Source organism: Ursus arctos, unplaced genomic scaffold, assembly GCF_023065955.2.
Source record: "Ursus arctos isolate Adak ecotype North America unplaced genomic scaffold, UrsArc2.0 scaffold_10, whole genome shotgun sequence".
NCBI lineage: Eukaryota > Metazoa > Chordata > Mammalia > Carnivora > Ursidae > Ursus > Ursus arctos.
Genome location: NW_026622764.1, coordinates 3,669,773 through 3,686,842, shown reverse-complemented (window position 1 = coordinate 3,686,842; position 17,070 = coordinate 3,669,773). Strand labels below are relative to the sequence as shown.

The 17,070-nt window shown below is 39.4% G+C and overlaps 1 protein-coding gene across 1 annotated transcript in view; it reads left to right on the top strand.

The window, feature by feature from the left end:
- The window catches only part of MYO16 (myosin XVI), a 466,166-nt gene that overhangs the window by 179,249 nt on the left and 269,847 nt on the right, over positions 1 to 17,070 (top strand). The window contains exons 12-13 of the mRNA XM_026493590.4: positions 2,395 to 2,460; positions 12,556 to 12,683. Of these exons, the coding sequence (XP_026349375.3) occupies positions 2,395 to 2,460; positions 12,556 to 12,683 (194 nt within the window). The remainder of the gene's footprint in view (positions 1 to 2,394; positions 2,461 to 12,555; positions 12,684 to 17,070) is intronic.

Genomic DNA, 17,070 nt, shown 5'->3' with positions numbered 1-17,070 from the left:
GCTCAGGATTTTTGCATGTACTTTAGGAAGGAGAACAGCCTGTAATCTTCCTTTCTTTCAATATACTACTTAGGTTTGTAATACCAAGTTTATGTAGCCCTCTTAAAATGAAATGGTGTTCCCTCTAAAATTCTTTCCTGGAATAATCTGTAATTGCTTATTTTGCTTATTTTGTTCATCAGTGTTGGAAAGAATTCACTAGTGAAGTTTAAATTTTCTTTGAGAAAGGTTTTTAGACGTAGCTTCAAATTTCTTTTACAGAAAAAACTAGTCAGATGTTCTCTATCTTCCTGTGTTTGTTTTGGTAAGATGATGGTTGTTGTCCACATTATCTAAATATCCATAGTGGCAAAAATGTGATTCCAAACATCTCTTCATCTCTTCTCATGTCTATGTTGTCTGTAGTAAATGTCGTATGTAGAATACTCATAGTTTGTGCATTTTCTCTTGTTTTCTCAGTCTTGTTTTATTATATTGTTCAGAAGACCACCTTTTGACTTTTGTTTTCTATTCCATTAATTTCTGCTGTTATACTGATTATATTTCTGTATATTTTGATGTAATTTGATGAGGTCCTTGAAAAGTATACTTAGATCATAGCTACCAGCCTTTCTTCTTTTTTAACGTTATAAATAGCATATCAGGCAGTAATTTCCATACTAAGTATATCTTTGGTTGCATCTCACAAATTATGATGTGTTATAATCAAAATATTTTCTCATTTGCCTTGTGGCTCCTGTTTTGGCTCATAGGTTATTTGCAGATGCATTGTATAATTCCCAAACGTTTGGTGATTTTCTAGTTATCTGTTATTAATTTCTGTCTTAATTCTACCGTGATCAGAGTACATACTCTATGTGATTCAGGTCCTTTAAATATAATGAAACTGACCTGTGTTCAATTTTAAAGAATGCATATTCTGCAAGTGTTCGGTAACAGTGCTGTATATAAGTCAGTTAGTCACTTGGTAATTTTTTATTTCAAGATTTTATCTGCTTATTCCATGAGTTACTAAGAAAAAACATTGTTTAAATTGTGAATTAATTTTTCTCCTTACAGCTGTTTTTGCCTCATATGTTTTGTGCTAGATTTTGGTCTCATAGAAATTTTAAATGCTGTATCTTCCTGATTGATTTAACATTTTATCACTGTGAAATGTCCCTTTTCATCATTTTTTTTTTGTATGTGTGAATTGAGTGTTGCTAAATCACATTTTTTCTGTTATTATTGTTTGCAGGTATTCTTGCTTTATCTTTTTACTTCCAAATTTTCTTAATCTATATAGAATAATCTAGTTCATAATCTTTGTCCTTTCATTAGAGTATTTATTAGCTTTACATTTGATGTAATTACTGATTTGGGGGGGGTTTAAATCTATCATTTTATTATTTGACTTATTTATCCCGTCCGTTCTTTGTGCCTTTATATCTCATTACTTGTTCTTCTTTTAATTACAAAAGTATTATTTGCTTTCTGTGTTTTATTCATTTTTCACTTATGCATTTCATTTTTATTCTGTAGCAGCATAGAACTCATTATGACATTCATTTCCTTCAGTATATTTGCCATGTGTTTTAATCTTCTATTTTTTATTCAGTCTGATCCTCACAAAACCCCTTTAAGAAAACTGATTCTTTAGGGGCTCCTGGGTGGCACAGCGGTTAAGCGTCTGCCTTTGGCTCAGGGCGTGATCCCGGTGTTGTGGGATCGAGCCCCACATCAGGTTCCTCGGCTATGAGCCTGCTTCTTCCTCTCCCACTCTCCCTGCTTGTGTTCCCTCTCTCGCTGGCTGTCTCTATCTCTGCCAAATAAATAAATAAAATCTTTAAAAAAAAAAAAAAGAAAGAAAAGCGATTCTTAGAATCCAGTCATTTCTGTTTAGGGGGAATGAACCACGAGAGACTATGGACTCTGGGAAACAAACTGAGGACTTCAGGAGAGGGGTGTGGGGATTGGGATAGGCCGGTGATGGGTGGTAAGGAGGACACGTATTGCATGGTGTACTGGGTGCTATAGGCAAACAATGAATCATGGAGCACTACATCAAAAACTAAGGCTGTACTGTATGGTGACTAATATAACATAATAAAAAATTATTATAAAAAAAGAAGAAAAACGATTTGGAATAAAAGAGGATTTGGCATTAAAAAAAAAAGAATCCAGTCATTTCACTTGTTATGTGTTTAATGGAACACCCTTGTTGGTTTTATTTAATTTGAATTTGACTTTCCTATTTCTTTATTCACAAACTTTACAACAGTTCACAAAATGTTAAAGTATGGCTTTTATTTATTTTCTCTATTTTGTACAGTGATTTTAAAGTTGTATCATTTTTAATTTTAAGTGTTCCATTTATATAGTCCACCAACTATTTATATCCTTTTCTTTTAACAGACTTTTATTGGAGACATCCTCTTGCTTGTTAACCCATTCAAGGAGCTTCCAATTTATTCCACCATGGTAAGTATAAAATTTAAAATATCATTTAAAATACCTATTCACATCAAATGATCGATTAAGAAGAACCCCAAAACAATACGTGAAGTCAAACTTCTCAGAAAATTCTAAATTGAAATTTGCATAATAATGACTTTCATTTGTTCTGAGACAAAAATGGAAAAGAATGTGATCTTATCAAAAGATTCCTTTACACTTAGAATATGTCATTTTCCTATAATTGTAATCATTAGACAGACTGCTAAAATTAAATATTACTCTACTTTCCATACCTTCTTGACTAATTCAAGATCAGTTGGTTTACAGTCCTTATTTCAACATCATGACCTCTGTCAGAAAAGTTCTGTGATGTTAAAACAATGAGAATGAGAAAGGACAATATTGAATTTTGTACGTTTTTTCAAATGACTTCCCACTTTTAATTATGAGACTCTCAAAATTAAAAGAGAAATTGCTTTTGGGAAATTATTTCAGGTAACTGAACACACAGCATGATTTTCAAGTAGTAATAGATGAAGACTATCATTGCGCAAGCTCTATTTTTTTTGTAAGTACAAGGCTGGTTCCAGTGAAAGCAGAATAGTTCATAGACAGCAGCGGCACGACAAAGAGGCGACAGAGCAGACACATGTTCCTGAAGCAGGGACATGCTCCTAGATGCTGGAGGGGGAGGCAGTAAGAGAGAGGTTGGAGGAGAAGAGGGAGAAGGAGAAGAGGGGAAGGGAGAGAGAACACGTTCTTTAAGCTCCCAAGGAATCAGTGAAGGATTCTTATAGAAATTCCTCCTGAGGTAGAGTGCCCCCTCACTACTCCAACTTCTTCCTTTTGTACCAAAGTCACTTCCACTGTTGCTTTAAAACTGCTGCACCTTGCCCACTGTCTTCGCTCCTCTCACGAAGAGCCCAGCCTTAGCCTTGGGCAACCTGAGTGTGTGGTCACGTGACGGACAGGGTAGGAGCCCTCACTGCAGTCATCTCCGGAGTTCTATCAGAGGAGTTCAGCCTGACCTGTCATGATCCACTAGACATATGCCCAGTTCATATTTTTATTTCTTTTTATGTTTGTTCTTAATAATTTCTGTTTTCAAGGATTCTGTTCATTATATTAAACTTCCAAAGGTTGGGGCATATTATTTTCCATGATCCTATTTATTTTTTTAATGTTTGTAGAATTTTGTGGGATTTCTTTTCATTCCCTGTGTTGGTCATGTATGCCTTCTCTGACTTTTTAAAACCAATTTGCTAGGAATTTCTTGATTGTGTTAATCTTTACAAAGAAAAACATTTCCTGACTTAAATTTTTTTCTGTTGTATATTTATTCTCTATATGATTGATTTCTGCTTTTTCTTTTTATCGTCTCCTTCTTTCTAAGTTTTTGGAGTTTCATTAGATAGTCATTTAACTTAAATAGTTATATTGTCAATTTTTTGCCTTTTATAAATAAGTATTTGGGGCTTTTTATTTGGCTTTAAACATGGCTTTCTGTATCTTTGATACTTGACGAGTTCATTATTCTTCAATTTAAGAGAGAGAGATAGAGAACCCCTGCTATTTAAAGCTATTAATGTGTTGTTTCTGGCTTATACTTATGGTATTACATTGGATCATAGAGTCCATAAGAATCTTATGGTGAGACAAAAGCCAGTTTTATGTAATTGCGTAAAATATATACATATATAGCTATTATGTAAACGCTTGTATAGATCTAGAGGTCAAATTCTAAGTATTAGGGAAAATGTGCCACAATAAATTGTTTTGGCATGGCATTACTTGTCATGTTATATTGTAGCTCAAATGGTATAGACCTGTGACTTTGTGGTTTCTTCGTTTCTAGGGTGTTAATAGTGTGGCAATTTTATGGCTTCAAGTAATGTGTAGTATTTGCAGGTCTTTCAGAAATACATGTTAACAGAGAAAAGGAGAGACCTTAAGAGACATATTTCTTTATTAATGTAGAAATAGAACATGACGCCCTGAGATTTTTGCGTGAACAGTTCATTCACACTTAAAACGACGACTGCGACATATAACTTACATGCATCATCCTTTATATCCATCAATTCCAGTGGACTCTGGCATAGAATGTAAGAGGAAAATAAATATATTTAGGTGAAATATGCATGGATAAAAAACTTAAATGAAACCGCCCACTTTTTATATGTCATAATGAGATTTTACTGTATTGGGTGCTTTTGGAATTCATTTCCATTATGTAGAATCAACTAGTTTGCACTTTCCTGGTCTACAAGTAATAACTCACGATATAATTATAGATATTAGGTAGATATAAGGACTTAATTTTTAGGCTGAATTAGTGGGCAATCTTAGTATCTTGCAGTTTTAGTATCCTCTGTAGCAATCTTAGCATCTTGCAATTTCAAATCAGTTACTCACTATGGAGCCACATCACGTTTTCTCACTGTCCTAAGGACATGCAGAAGAAAGTTTCACTTATTTCTATGCGTATTGATTATATAATCACGTGTAGGCTTATTATCTTAATTAACAAATTCTGTTCAGATAGTTTAGTTTCTTCCCTCGTTAGTTGAATAAAAGAAGAAACTAAAACCTTGAATATGATTATATCTGTAAAGATTATATAGACCAGGAGAATGACTTCTGTGTTTCTTGTTGAAATATCCGCATGCATCATCTGTTGCTCACTTTAATTTTGTTACCATTAACTGTGTTATATTAAGCTTTGCATAACATTCATTTCTTATTTCTAGGAGGCCATTCATCATGGATATAGAGCCCTCTGTGTTGAACGGCATTTTGCCACTAATAGAAACACATGGCAGCAAGCAGCCCTATCCCTGAGCTGGCTGCGGGCATAAAAAATGTTGAGGTGATGCGAGCAGTCACTGGGGAGGAATGGCACCTAGTGGGCCAGTAGGCAGACAGTTCTAAATGAAGTATAACCAGCAGGGAGGGGACTCACTATTGTGCTGCCCATTTATGTTGAAGGCAAGTGACATCACTCATTTTACACACATAAAAGGTAGAGGAGAGGGAGAAAATAGAAAAGCAGCCAGATCTTTCTGAACAGGCTTTGCAAAAGAAGCAACGTTATAATCAGGAACAAGAATGCTTCATCAAACCAAGAAACATATATTGAGTCTATGAAACACAATCCGTTACGTTCGATATTTGGGGTTGCTAAGTAAGAGTCTCCTCATCCTTAGAAACTGTGTTGACAGGCTAGAGATGATGCATCACTAATGATAAAAGTAATCATAGACTTCACTTGTAGCTGAGGACAGGAAGATAGCTGTATTGAAAATGTACACTATTAATTGACAAGTCAGGAGGTTGAAGGGAAGGAAATCTTACCCACCTGAGAAAGGCATTACTTCGAAAAGCAGTGTGATTGGTGCAGATTAAAGGAATGAGTTAGATTCTAGTAAGGGGAGAGGAAATATACTTTGGAGAATTGTCTAGCACCACATAAGGGAGACAAAAAGTGTAGGATCATTGAGAAGAAGGCACAGACTAGTCTTATAAGAGCAAGAAGTTCAAAAAGTTAAAAAATTGAAAATCTGGTTTAGATTTAGACTACAAAGCTAAGTTAGAGAGTTTGGATTTTAATTTTAGAAAATAAAGACCCCCTGGAAACAAATAAGTCTGATACAAATAGTGTTTATAAGTCTGTCGCCATCAATTTGAGAAAAAGAGACATTTAGGCAAGACGACAGTTAGTAGGTGCGGAAATAATCCAAGAGCAAGCCTAGTGCGGGGGCTCTGGTGGTAGTGCGCAGAAGCCGAGTGAGTCTGTGAAAAGACAGGGAGAAGAACCGCAGAGAATTTCATTTGAGGAACAAGTAAGAGAAGAGCATCTCTTAAAGGTACAGGTTTTGAATTTGTGAGTGTAGGAGAATCTATAACAAAAAAGAAAATGAAAGAAAAGAAAAATTGACGAGGAAAAACCAGGTGAATGTATGAAGTTTTTGGAGGTTAAATTGAAATCCTGTTGCAGTTCTAACTTGGACGCAAGATTAGGAATAATTCACATAGATATTTCATTTTATAAGGTTTCTAGGATTCACACCAAGTTTAAGAATGAGGTAGAAAAACAGTAGAAAGCACTGAAGGAGGGAGAGCAGGAGGAAGGAGGTGGTGGAAGAAGAGGACAGGGAAAGGGGTAGGGGGAGAGGAAGGGAGGAGGGATGGGGAGACTACAATGACAGGGCAGATGGCGGCCACTGAAGAACCAGGTCTAGGGACCCCTGGGGGGCTCAGTTGGTTGAACCCCTGACCGGCTCAGGTCTTGATCTCAGGGTCCTGGGCTCGAGCCCCGTGCTTCGGGCTCCCTGCTCAGCCAGGAGTCTGCATCTCCCTCTCCCTCTGCCCCTCCCCCTGCTTTTGGTGCATGCTCTTTCTCTCTCAAAAATAAAAAAAATCATTTAAAAAAAAAGGTCTAATGCATCGTTGAGGTAGTAATTAGAAAGCACAGACATCTTGGTGGTTGTGTCATTGTGGAAACCAGTGAACACATGAATGTCACGAGAGCGGACGCGTCAGCAGTGGGTACGCGTTGTCCCCCTCCAACGCTGATGTCAGACTTGTCTCAGATATTTCTCACTGTCCCCTTTACTGTGGACTTCACAAACCAAAGATATATGTCCTGGAAATCTCAATGTGCAAAATAATGATGGCATTCCAGATAAAAGACCTGGAGATAATTTCTCCAGATTATATTTTCGAGTACACAAGGATACAGAAACAATCAGTACCCATTTTCTCCTTGTCCTCTATTGGTGGCGGATTAAGCTCTCCCACTGTGTAGAACGGCATCTCGTGTAGGGTGTCAGGCTTAGGGCTTCATTTCATTTTCAGATTCCGCTTGCTGTTGGTCTCCTGATATTCCCACTGCATGTTCGAGTTGGGCGAATAGCTGGGGTGACTGAGCACAGTGTATCACCCCTGGACAAGAGGGGCTGGAAGGAGGAGCTGGTGTTGTCTCGGGCTTATCACGTGGCAGGCCTGCTGCAATGAGTTCTACGTTTATCATCACTTCTACTCAACAAAGGCAAGGCAGTCAGGATAAGAATTATAATTTCCACATTGGAGGTGAAAACGCCAAGCCTTAAGTAGAAGGAACAAATTTTCTAAAGTCTTCCGTGAGTGGGAGGGACAGAATTTAAATCCAGGATGTGCAACCCCAGAGCAAATGATGACGGACTCTTCTCAGCAGCACAAATGCAGAGCCCAGAGGAATTTTGTTTATTATTATATGTGATCCTTTTTAAAAATGAAGTGTTTTTTTCAGAATATGTCATCTATATGTAGTTGTACAGATAATGAGTAGGCAATCCAATCAGGCAAGTAGAGTGACATATCCGTACCAGGCTGTGAAGCCAACAGCCTCTGCAAGTCAAGCCGTTGACATCAAAGAGGTTTCATGGTTTAGGGGACATGGACAGTTGGGGAGCCCTGTCATCAGTTGTGGAACTGCATGGTTGGCTTCAGAAAGCAGAAGAAGCAGGATTCTGCAATCTCCTGGCAGTTGATTGACAGGTGTCATGCATGGTGGAAAGTAGGAGGGAGGTGATTCATTAAAAAGAACAAAAACAAAAACAAAAAAAGACCTTATTCATTGGAAGCAGAGCCAAGCAGAAGGAGGTACCCATGAATGGGACTGATGTGATGTCCTCTCACCCACGAGTTCCAGTCAAGCACTTAAAATTTCCAGTGACCAGAATCGTCTTGTTCCCAGGTGATGCAGATGGGGAGAGAAGAAGGTGAAGGGAGAGAGGAGGCATGTGGGAAGGGAGTGGTTGCTGCTGAGGGTAGTTGCTGGACCCAGTGAGAACATGTAGTAACGGTAATAATGAAAATGACAGCAGCAATGATAACCAATCTGAAGGTTACGTGGCTTGTCGGAAAACTGAAACCACATGGGTGAAAATCTTCAAGCTTCGATAGAAATAATGAAGTAGAATTGATTATTATCTTAATTAAATGCACTATTATATTAACATTATTATTTTGTATTTACATTACTTATAAAGCCTAGAATCAGCATCGAGCTAAGCATTACCAGGTGGTAGCAACGGAATATTCTACAACATAAAGTCTAACACTGTATGGAAAGGAGAGGGCGTGTAAGAGAAGGGGTCTGAGAAATGTGATTACTTTGATTATCACGAAAAAGACCTAGACACCCAAGATCCCTTACACATCTCATGTCTAGTACAACTTGGCCTTAAGAGAAGATGTGACCGTGAGGACTTTTGAAGAAACAGAGTAGGAGTCACATATGCTCCTGGCTCTCTTCTGTCTCGCCTTGTTTGTAACATCTAATGAAATTCTCAGCAAGATTTTACAGATGGAGCTTAAGGGCATTCTGTTAAAATTTGATTAGGCCCGTGTTGGGCTTGTATTAGTGTTAATGCAAGTGTTCGAAAGGAGCAGATGTATGTCCTGCAAGAAAATAGAGCTGGGCTAGAACTCCCTGGGTGGTTTATGAATTATAATGTATACATCACTATCATTAATTCTTTTGATATCCATTTTACATTCTGGAATAATTAAAAAATACAAAAATCAGAAAAGATCTCAAATAAAGAAGTCCTGTTTGTTCATGTACACTCCTGAGATTGGGATGCAGCTAGAAAAGTGTGCTAAGAAACATCACACCCTACTTCAACTGTAATGTTTTTTTCTGTGTAGAACAGAAAATAAAGCTTTGTTTTAATTATATGGTGTCTTAGATTAGATGGTGTAGTGTGCTATGAACACAGGCAAATTCCTTTTCATAAGCAATGACAACCACTCTCCCGAAACTATTATTCTTTTATCCAGTCATTTTTTTAAAAGATTTTATTTATTTATTTGAGAGAGAAGGAGAGTGCGTTCAGGAGCAGGGGGAGGGGCAGAGGGAGAAGGAGAAGCACACTCCCTGCTGAGCAGGGAGCCCAACACGGGGCTCGATCCCAGGACCCTGAGACCATGACCTGAGCTGAAGTCAGATGCTTAACTGACTGAGCCACCCAGGCGCCCGTCATCCAGTCTTTTGTATGTTCACTATACATGGGCACATATGGTTGTCCCGCTTACCTGTGGTTTCAGTTTCCATGGTCTCAGTTACCCGCTGTCAGGGTCAACGGGGGGCCGATCCTACTTCTGATGTAGCATCAGAAGGTCAGTAGTAGCGGGACCCTGCGTCACATGCCTGTGTCATTCACTGCGCTTCATCTCATCACGTAGACAATTGATCATCTTTTATCATCACAAGAAGAGGTGTGTGTACAGGACAAGAAGGTATTTTGAGAGAGGCAGAGAGACTGCGCTTGTACAAGTTTTATTGCAGTATATTGTTGTAAGTGTTCTGTTTCGCTATTAGTTATCATTTGTAATCTCTTACTGTGCCCAATTTATAAATTAAACTTTATCATAGTTAGGTATGTATAGGAAAACGCATAGTGTATGTAGGGTTTGGTACCCTCTGTGGTTTTGGGTGCCCCCTGGGGGTCCTGGAACATAGAGCACACGGGTAAAGTGGGGAGACTACTGTACATAGGAAAAAAACCTGCAAATACCATTATTTTCCATTTTAGTTCACTCAGATATATTGCTGATATATTCAGATATATTGACTATATCCTTTTACAAAACAAATCTTTGTTAGTCTTTGTGCTTTTTTATTCTGATAGTTTCAGGTCTCGATAATTTATTCTAAATGCCCTATAGTATTTTATCATATTAAAACACAATCCGTTATATTCATCCATTAAACCCCATACTGATTTTTAAATTATTGGCATGTTTTCTGCTCTTACAAAGAGTGCTAAGAACCGTTTCATGTGTGCATTTTGCTAATGTTTGAGAGTTTTTTCAGAGATTCCTGGTCAAGTGCACCTTAAGTTTAGAAGTTGTTACCAAATCACTGTTCCAGTCAGTGAGAACAGCTCTGCATAGTACAGGTGCATTTTTCTAGTGCTGGAGAAAACTTTCTTTTGAAACCAAGTTCCACCACTAATTAGCTGTGTGAACTTTGACCGGTTACTAACTTCTTCGCTTCAATTTCCTCACCCTTAAAAAGGAAGGTAATTCTCATACCCAAGTCATAGATTTCTAAGAGAATTGGATGCATATGAGGTACTTAGAACAGCAGCAAGCTCATAGCAAGTGTAAGCCATTGTTATTATTATTAAACTGTTTATAAAGTTACCAGTATTTTATATCTGTCACCTTCCTGTTTGAAATGGCATTTCCCTAGTTAACAGAGTTTTCCGCTTCTTTTCTCATATTTATTAGTTATTCTTTTCTGTTGGTATTCTTTGTCCAATTTTCTATTTTATTTCCAGTCTTTTTTATTTATTTGTGGGAGTCGTTTATAAGACATTGCTAATGTATTGATAGTACACGTAGCTTAATCTCCTCTCTGTCTTTGATTTTTATTGTATTACATACAGATGTTTGTGGTTGAACAGCAATTGTCAAATGTACTGTTTTGATATCGAGTGATCCTGCCCATTATAATTTGTGTCTGGGACCCCTATTTCCTTATTCCAAAATCATGAGAGTATTATTCTGTTTACTTATGTAAATGTTTTATTCTTTGCTGTTTGTATTTGGGATTTAAATTCATCTTGAATTCATTTTTACACAAGGCATGAGATAGAGATCAGCGTTTGTTTCCTTTACTAGTAATCAGCCCATCCTTTATGACTAATGCATGAAACAGCCCCATTTTGTACCCTAAATTGACACCCATGTGTGGGCTTGGGTTGAGTTCTTTAGGTTGTCTCAGTGATCTCTTCTTCTTGTGTCTGCACCAGAACCATGGTATTTAAGGATTTTGGCTTTCTGGCTTTTTTATACAGTGAGCAGGGTTTCTAAGAGTCCAGTTGGATGAATTTTCACGAGCCCTCAGACCGAGAGCATTTTCCACACTCCAAAAGCCCCGCTCTTTCCCCTCTGCGATCACGAGCGTCTTGGTCAAGGCACCACTGACCTGACGTCTATGGTGTAGTTCAGTTTTACTTGGTGTTATACTTTATCTTATAGAATGTTCTCTCCTGTGTCTGACAGATTCCGCTCAACATTGCGTTCCTGAGATTCATCCAATTATTTCTTATAGCTGTAGGTCACTTATTTTATTTAAAAAAAGTTATTTCCCCCCATGATTTTAAATGACTTCAAGCATATGAAAAATTAGCAGATAAATAGCACAAATCACTTGTTTCCCCCAACCATTTTCAAATGATTTGCTGGTATGCTGTCCCATCAGCCTTGAATACGTGTGTTGTGCCTTTCCTGCAAACAGAGGCGTTCACTCGCGGTGTAACCTCTGTACCACCCCTGCCATCAGGAACCTGCTCCTGATGCACTGTGACCATCCAGTCACGATGCCTCCGTCAGGTCTTTCCCATCGCCCTCCGGTAATGCCCACAGAACCAAAGACCCGGGCCGCCATGACAGGACAGGCGTACCCGTCCATCTTCTGGTGAGCTTCCCGCCCTTGACAGCCTTGAGGCTACAGGCCTGTCACTTTGTAAAAGAAAAATTAAGTTTATCTGATATTTCTTCCTGACTCAGACATCTCCCTATCATTCAGTGTTTATTCTAATGTAGCAGAACTTACTAGAAACTCAAAGGGACTAAACACACTGGCACCATGGCAATCCTCATCAATCACTACGTCACTGAAATTAAGTTCATTTTTGTTTTTCTGAGAAGTTTGTAAGTTCTTCTGTGTTTCAGCTGCAGCTGCTTTCTACTCAGATTACAAACCCTTTCTGTCTTAACGTTCCTGAAATGACATGTTGCCGAGCGACACTGTATGTGATGTAAATTAGCGCAGGTTCACCTTACTTCCTTGGGTTTGTGTGAGTTGCTCTGCTTAAGGACGGCCCGGTGATTTCGAGCCTGTGAACCACGTAATGAAGGAGCAAACATCCGCCCCTGTTCTATCACTGTGAACACATAAAACGTGCTGAAAAGGGCATAATTTCCCAGACGTTCTGCGGTTAGAAATGGGTCTCAGACATCGGGCTTCCCCGGCGTTTGAATACTGGAAATAAGTCAGCTGTGTTCTGGGGGCGGGGAGCTGGAACCTTCTCACCGATGTCTGCCTCCCGCCCTGCTCGGCAGGTGTCTCAGCTGTACCTCAGCAGCACGGGCCAGCCCTGCTCCACCCTGCCGCCTCACATCTTCTCCTGCGCCGAGAGAGCCTTTCACCGGCTTTTCCAGGAGCAGCGGCCCCAGTGCTTCATTCTCAGGTGAGCCTGCCCCCCGCCTGCCCCTCGCACGCCCACCCTCCGACGGTGCGCTGATGTATCAGCGGGGGGCTTGGGCAAGACCGTCCTCCTTTCCTTGGCTCACGTTTATGACTCCTCAGCACCTGGCGGGCCAGTGTCTTCACAATAAAGTAATTTGACTTGTTACAAAGGAGAAACATCTCTGTTCTTAGAAATAGCTCCAAGTGTGGCGGAATCAATATCAACACGCTTAACCTGAAACTCAATTCATTCTGAAGATTTACTACTTAGAACCAGAGTGTTTTTGCTTTCAAACCTCGGGAATCCCCGGGAAAGAAAGGCACCCACTATTAGCACCCACTCTGTGATGCGGTCCAAAATTCAAGGTCCAAATTATGACCCTGCGATTGCGGGTTTTCCCATCTGCTTCCAGGTATTTACCTTAGCTTGTATTTTACCAAAAGTGTGCATCCGGAAGTATTTTATACTGAAACATCATGGTAACAGGAGCTCGTAAATAGCAAGATGCTCCGAACAATGATTTACATTGGAGCAAAAATTCACACACACACACACACACACACACACACACACGGCGTAGAGGTGAAATGTGATTGTGTATTGATAAAGGATTAAAGAATTATTTAGGCATTAAAATAAGATCACCATTGAGAATTATGCTCCGTGTTAGGGGTCACCTCTAGCAGAGGGGACTCCTGGACATCCTCAAGGCTTTGCCCAAGTTACGATCAGTAGTGTTGGCTGGAGACTGAATGTGTCAACAACGCTTTGCCCAACTCATCAAAGTGAAATGAAAGATAGTAAACGTGGACACCTGGATAGAACCCAAAAGACATTTAAATACTTAAGTAAGCACTTTATTTCTACACTTTTACACTATCAATGTGATCAGAAGTTCCGGAGAGGTCAGATGGATGGCTTGCAAAGTCAGTGTTCTGGTTTTCAAAGTACAACGCCAGTGGTTATTTTCACTCTTGTTCTGAAGTGTCCCCCGGGTAAGGGAGGCCCTGGGGCACGGGTGGCCCCAGCTGTTCTTGAATCAGGCAGCTGTGTTTTCATCTGCTTTATCTGTCCAGTTGTCTAGTCTAACTTTGACCAAAAAGGGGAACACTTTTAAAAAATCATGAGACTGTGGGGCATATATACCAGTGTGGTCAGTAATAACAACTGATGTTTTTTGAGAACTTAGTAAGTGCCAGACCCTCCATGAGATGCTTTCCACATATTCTCTTATCCGTTGCCTTAGCGATCTTACAAGATAGGTATTATTATTAGCATCACGATTTTATGTGTCAGGTGATTGTGTATTAGGAGGAGTAACTTATTAGTCTAGGGTCTCTAGTTAGTAAATAGTGAATCTGGGATGTGAGCCCAATAGTGTGAATTAGTAAATGGTGATTAATTTGTCTAGGATCCAGTAGATCTTTGTAGGATGGGAGCCCCTAGTCTGGCTTCTGGGCCTGAATGAAGCTTACCCACCAGTGCATGGCCGGCCCCCTGCGGCCACCCCAAGGAGTTTTCCAGCACCCCACCCCGGGCTTCCCTAAAATGATGGCCACAAGTCCATGGATTTTCCTAAGTTCTTATTGAATCCACTTAATTCTTTTGAAAGACATTGGTCCATAGGAAAGTTCTGAGTTGACAATGAATTGTATCCTTTGGGAATCTGCTGGTTATAGATTTCACAGTATCTAGCAAGTTCTTTCAGTAAATAAACCTGTTTATCTCTAACACAATGCTTTCTTTTTTTTTTTTTTAAGATTTTATTTATTTATTTGACAGAGAGAGAGACAGCCAGCGAGAGAGGGAACACAAGCAGGGGGAGTGGGAGAGGAAGAAGCAGGCTCCTAGCAGAGGAGCCTGATGTGGGGCTCGATCCCACAACGCCGGGATCACGCCCTGAGCCGAAGGCAGACGCTTAACTGCTGTGCCACCCAGGCGCCCCCCCCCAATGCTTTCTACATGAATTTGCCCATGGAATTGCTTTTCCAGTAGGACTTGTTAATATTCTGAAGAAGCAGTGTTTTGGGGGGCATTTTTAAAGGCTAATAATGCCATGTATCAACCAATTTTTCTTTAAAAAAAAAATGTCTTCATTCAGGTTTTAAGAAATGAAGAACAAATCTATGATCACAGGACTTATTATTTTAGTTATTCTCTTTCTTCTTTCAGGATTGATGTTTTTATGTGGCTTCTCTTGCCTAAGATAAAGGCTTTCTGCATTTATTACACTAATTCATTGAAATTAGTAAATTTAGAAGTCAGCTAAATACATTACTTAAAGATCATTTTTGAGGGTCTATTGTGTCTTTAAAAGATTTATTTGAGAGAGAGAGCAGGAGGGACAGGCAGGGGAGAGGGAAAGAGAGTCTTAAGCAGACTCCTTGGGGAGCACAGAGCCCTACGCGGGGCTCGATCTCACGATCCTGGGATCATGACCTGAGCCAAAACCGAGTTGGGTGCTTAACAGACTAAGCCAACCACGTGCCCCAAGAGAGTCTATTGTAACTTACAACCAGCATTTACAAAGGATAATTTAAGATTTGGAGTTCAAAACACAAATATGCCTGGAACAGCCATCCTATAACCTAGGACTAGGGCAGGACTTTCTAAATTTTATTTTCAAATTTTAATTTTATTTTTCACTTTGTTGATGAGTATAGGCCCCACTAGCACACTAGGCTTCATCTTGAGGAATAGTTTTTAATAATTTTCAGATTTGTCCTGGGTTATAACTGAGAGTTTGGTGTTCACCATAATCTATCTTATCTTTAATTTTCTGAAGGCTTGATAGATGGTTTTAATTAATTGTTAGAGCGCATGTGACAAAAATCCATTATCTTAACAGCGTGTGGAGCAAATCTAAATTAATGTTATATGCTGAACATACAAGTAACTTGTGAAGTATGCGGTACAGGGTCTGCTCTGTCGTGTGCAGATTTAGCAGACAAGGCTCTAAAATTCTTATGGGTCCCTGATTGGCCCCACCCAAGGTCTCTGGTCAATTTCTCATTGAATCGTAGACCGGATTTGCAGGTCAAGGGATGTTTCTTGAACACAGTGAGCTAGGATTTCTAGTTTTAATGTGATATCCTATAGAGTCAACCCAAACTATCATATCCCATATCATTTTTTTTCTTTCATTTCCTTGTATTTTACTCAAAGTTTAAATGGAATATGGCCATTTTGAGATTTTGTGAGATGGTTAAAATGTATGGGATTTTAGCTAGCTAAGAGAACTGATCTTTTTCTCTACTCCTACATGTCATGATAGAGTGCGTGCAGTGGTGAGGGAAAGGGAGGAGCTCAGCTACACACCCTCACAGGTGCCTGGGGTCGTCATGTCCGCAGATTGCTGGCCTCGTCCACCTTGTAGACTCACCCTGTTTCAGGTTGCATCGCACATGCTTGGGAAGCGCTGGTTGAGATTTTCTTGTTGAATAATCGCTGCCTTCCATTCTACCCCTTCTCCAAGAATCAGCTCACCTCCCACCTCATGCGGAAGTCTTTCCTGGTTTCTTCCATCTCTGGGCACACTGCTCCTTCACCTGTGGGCACCTTGTTCGCCGTGCCCTGCTGCATTTTAGGCATACATCACTCATGTGCTTAGTGTTTACTTGAGAGTATCCCCAGTGATGGCACAGGGAGCAGTATCTTTTCACCTCGTTAGCCCTGCAGCCTAACATAGACTTGGACACATAGTCGGCCCTCAGTAAGTTTCATCTACAGGAAGGAGCACTATTTTTAAAAGGAAAATGCTGTTTTCAAGATCTATCCCTGAACGAATGTGAACAGCATCTCTACAAAAACAAGATTTATGAAACATCGAATTATTTTGCTAAGTAAGAGAATATTTATAACACTAAATACAAGTGTAGAAGTTAAATTTCCATCACGAAAGAGCTAAATTGTTCTCTGAAATTAGAAGGCTAAAAGCAAATGTCTTTGAACCCAGAAAAGGAGGTCATTATCCTGGGCAGGTCTCTGTCACCTGCTACCCTGCTAGTGTGGTTGCTCTAAAGGTCGTTAAAATACTTATGGTCAGTGTAGATGAGGGGAATAGAAGCATTTGTTAACGACGTGAGACTTGAATAAAAGAAGCAAATGTCAGCTCCTTCTTTTCTGACAAACATCCTTTAATCAAATTCATTAGTACAAATGATCAGGGGAGACGCCTGAGAAATCAGCACTAGTAAAGAGTTTTATATATATTTTTAATTTTTAAGCTATCAGATGAATAAAGACTGTTTTCATGAATAAAGACTGTTTTCATGAGCATTCTATCTGGAAGCAGTAAGAACTTTATTTTCTATCAGTAATTACTGTATTGGATTTTTAATCCTCCATCATCTCAGGTCAGAAATATAATATAGTTATTATTTATAAC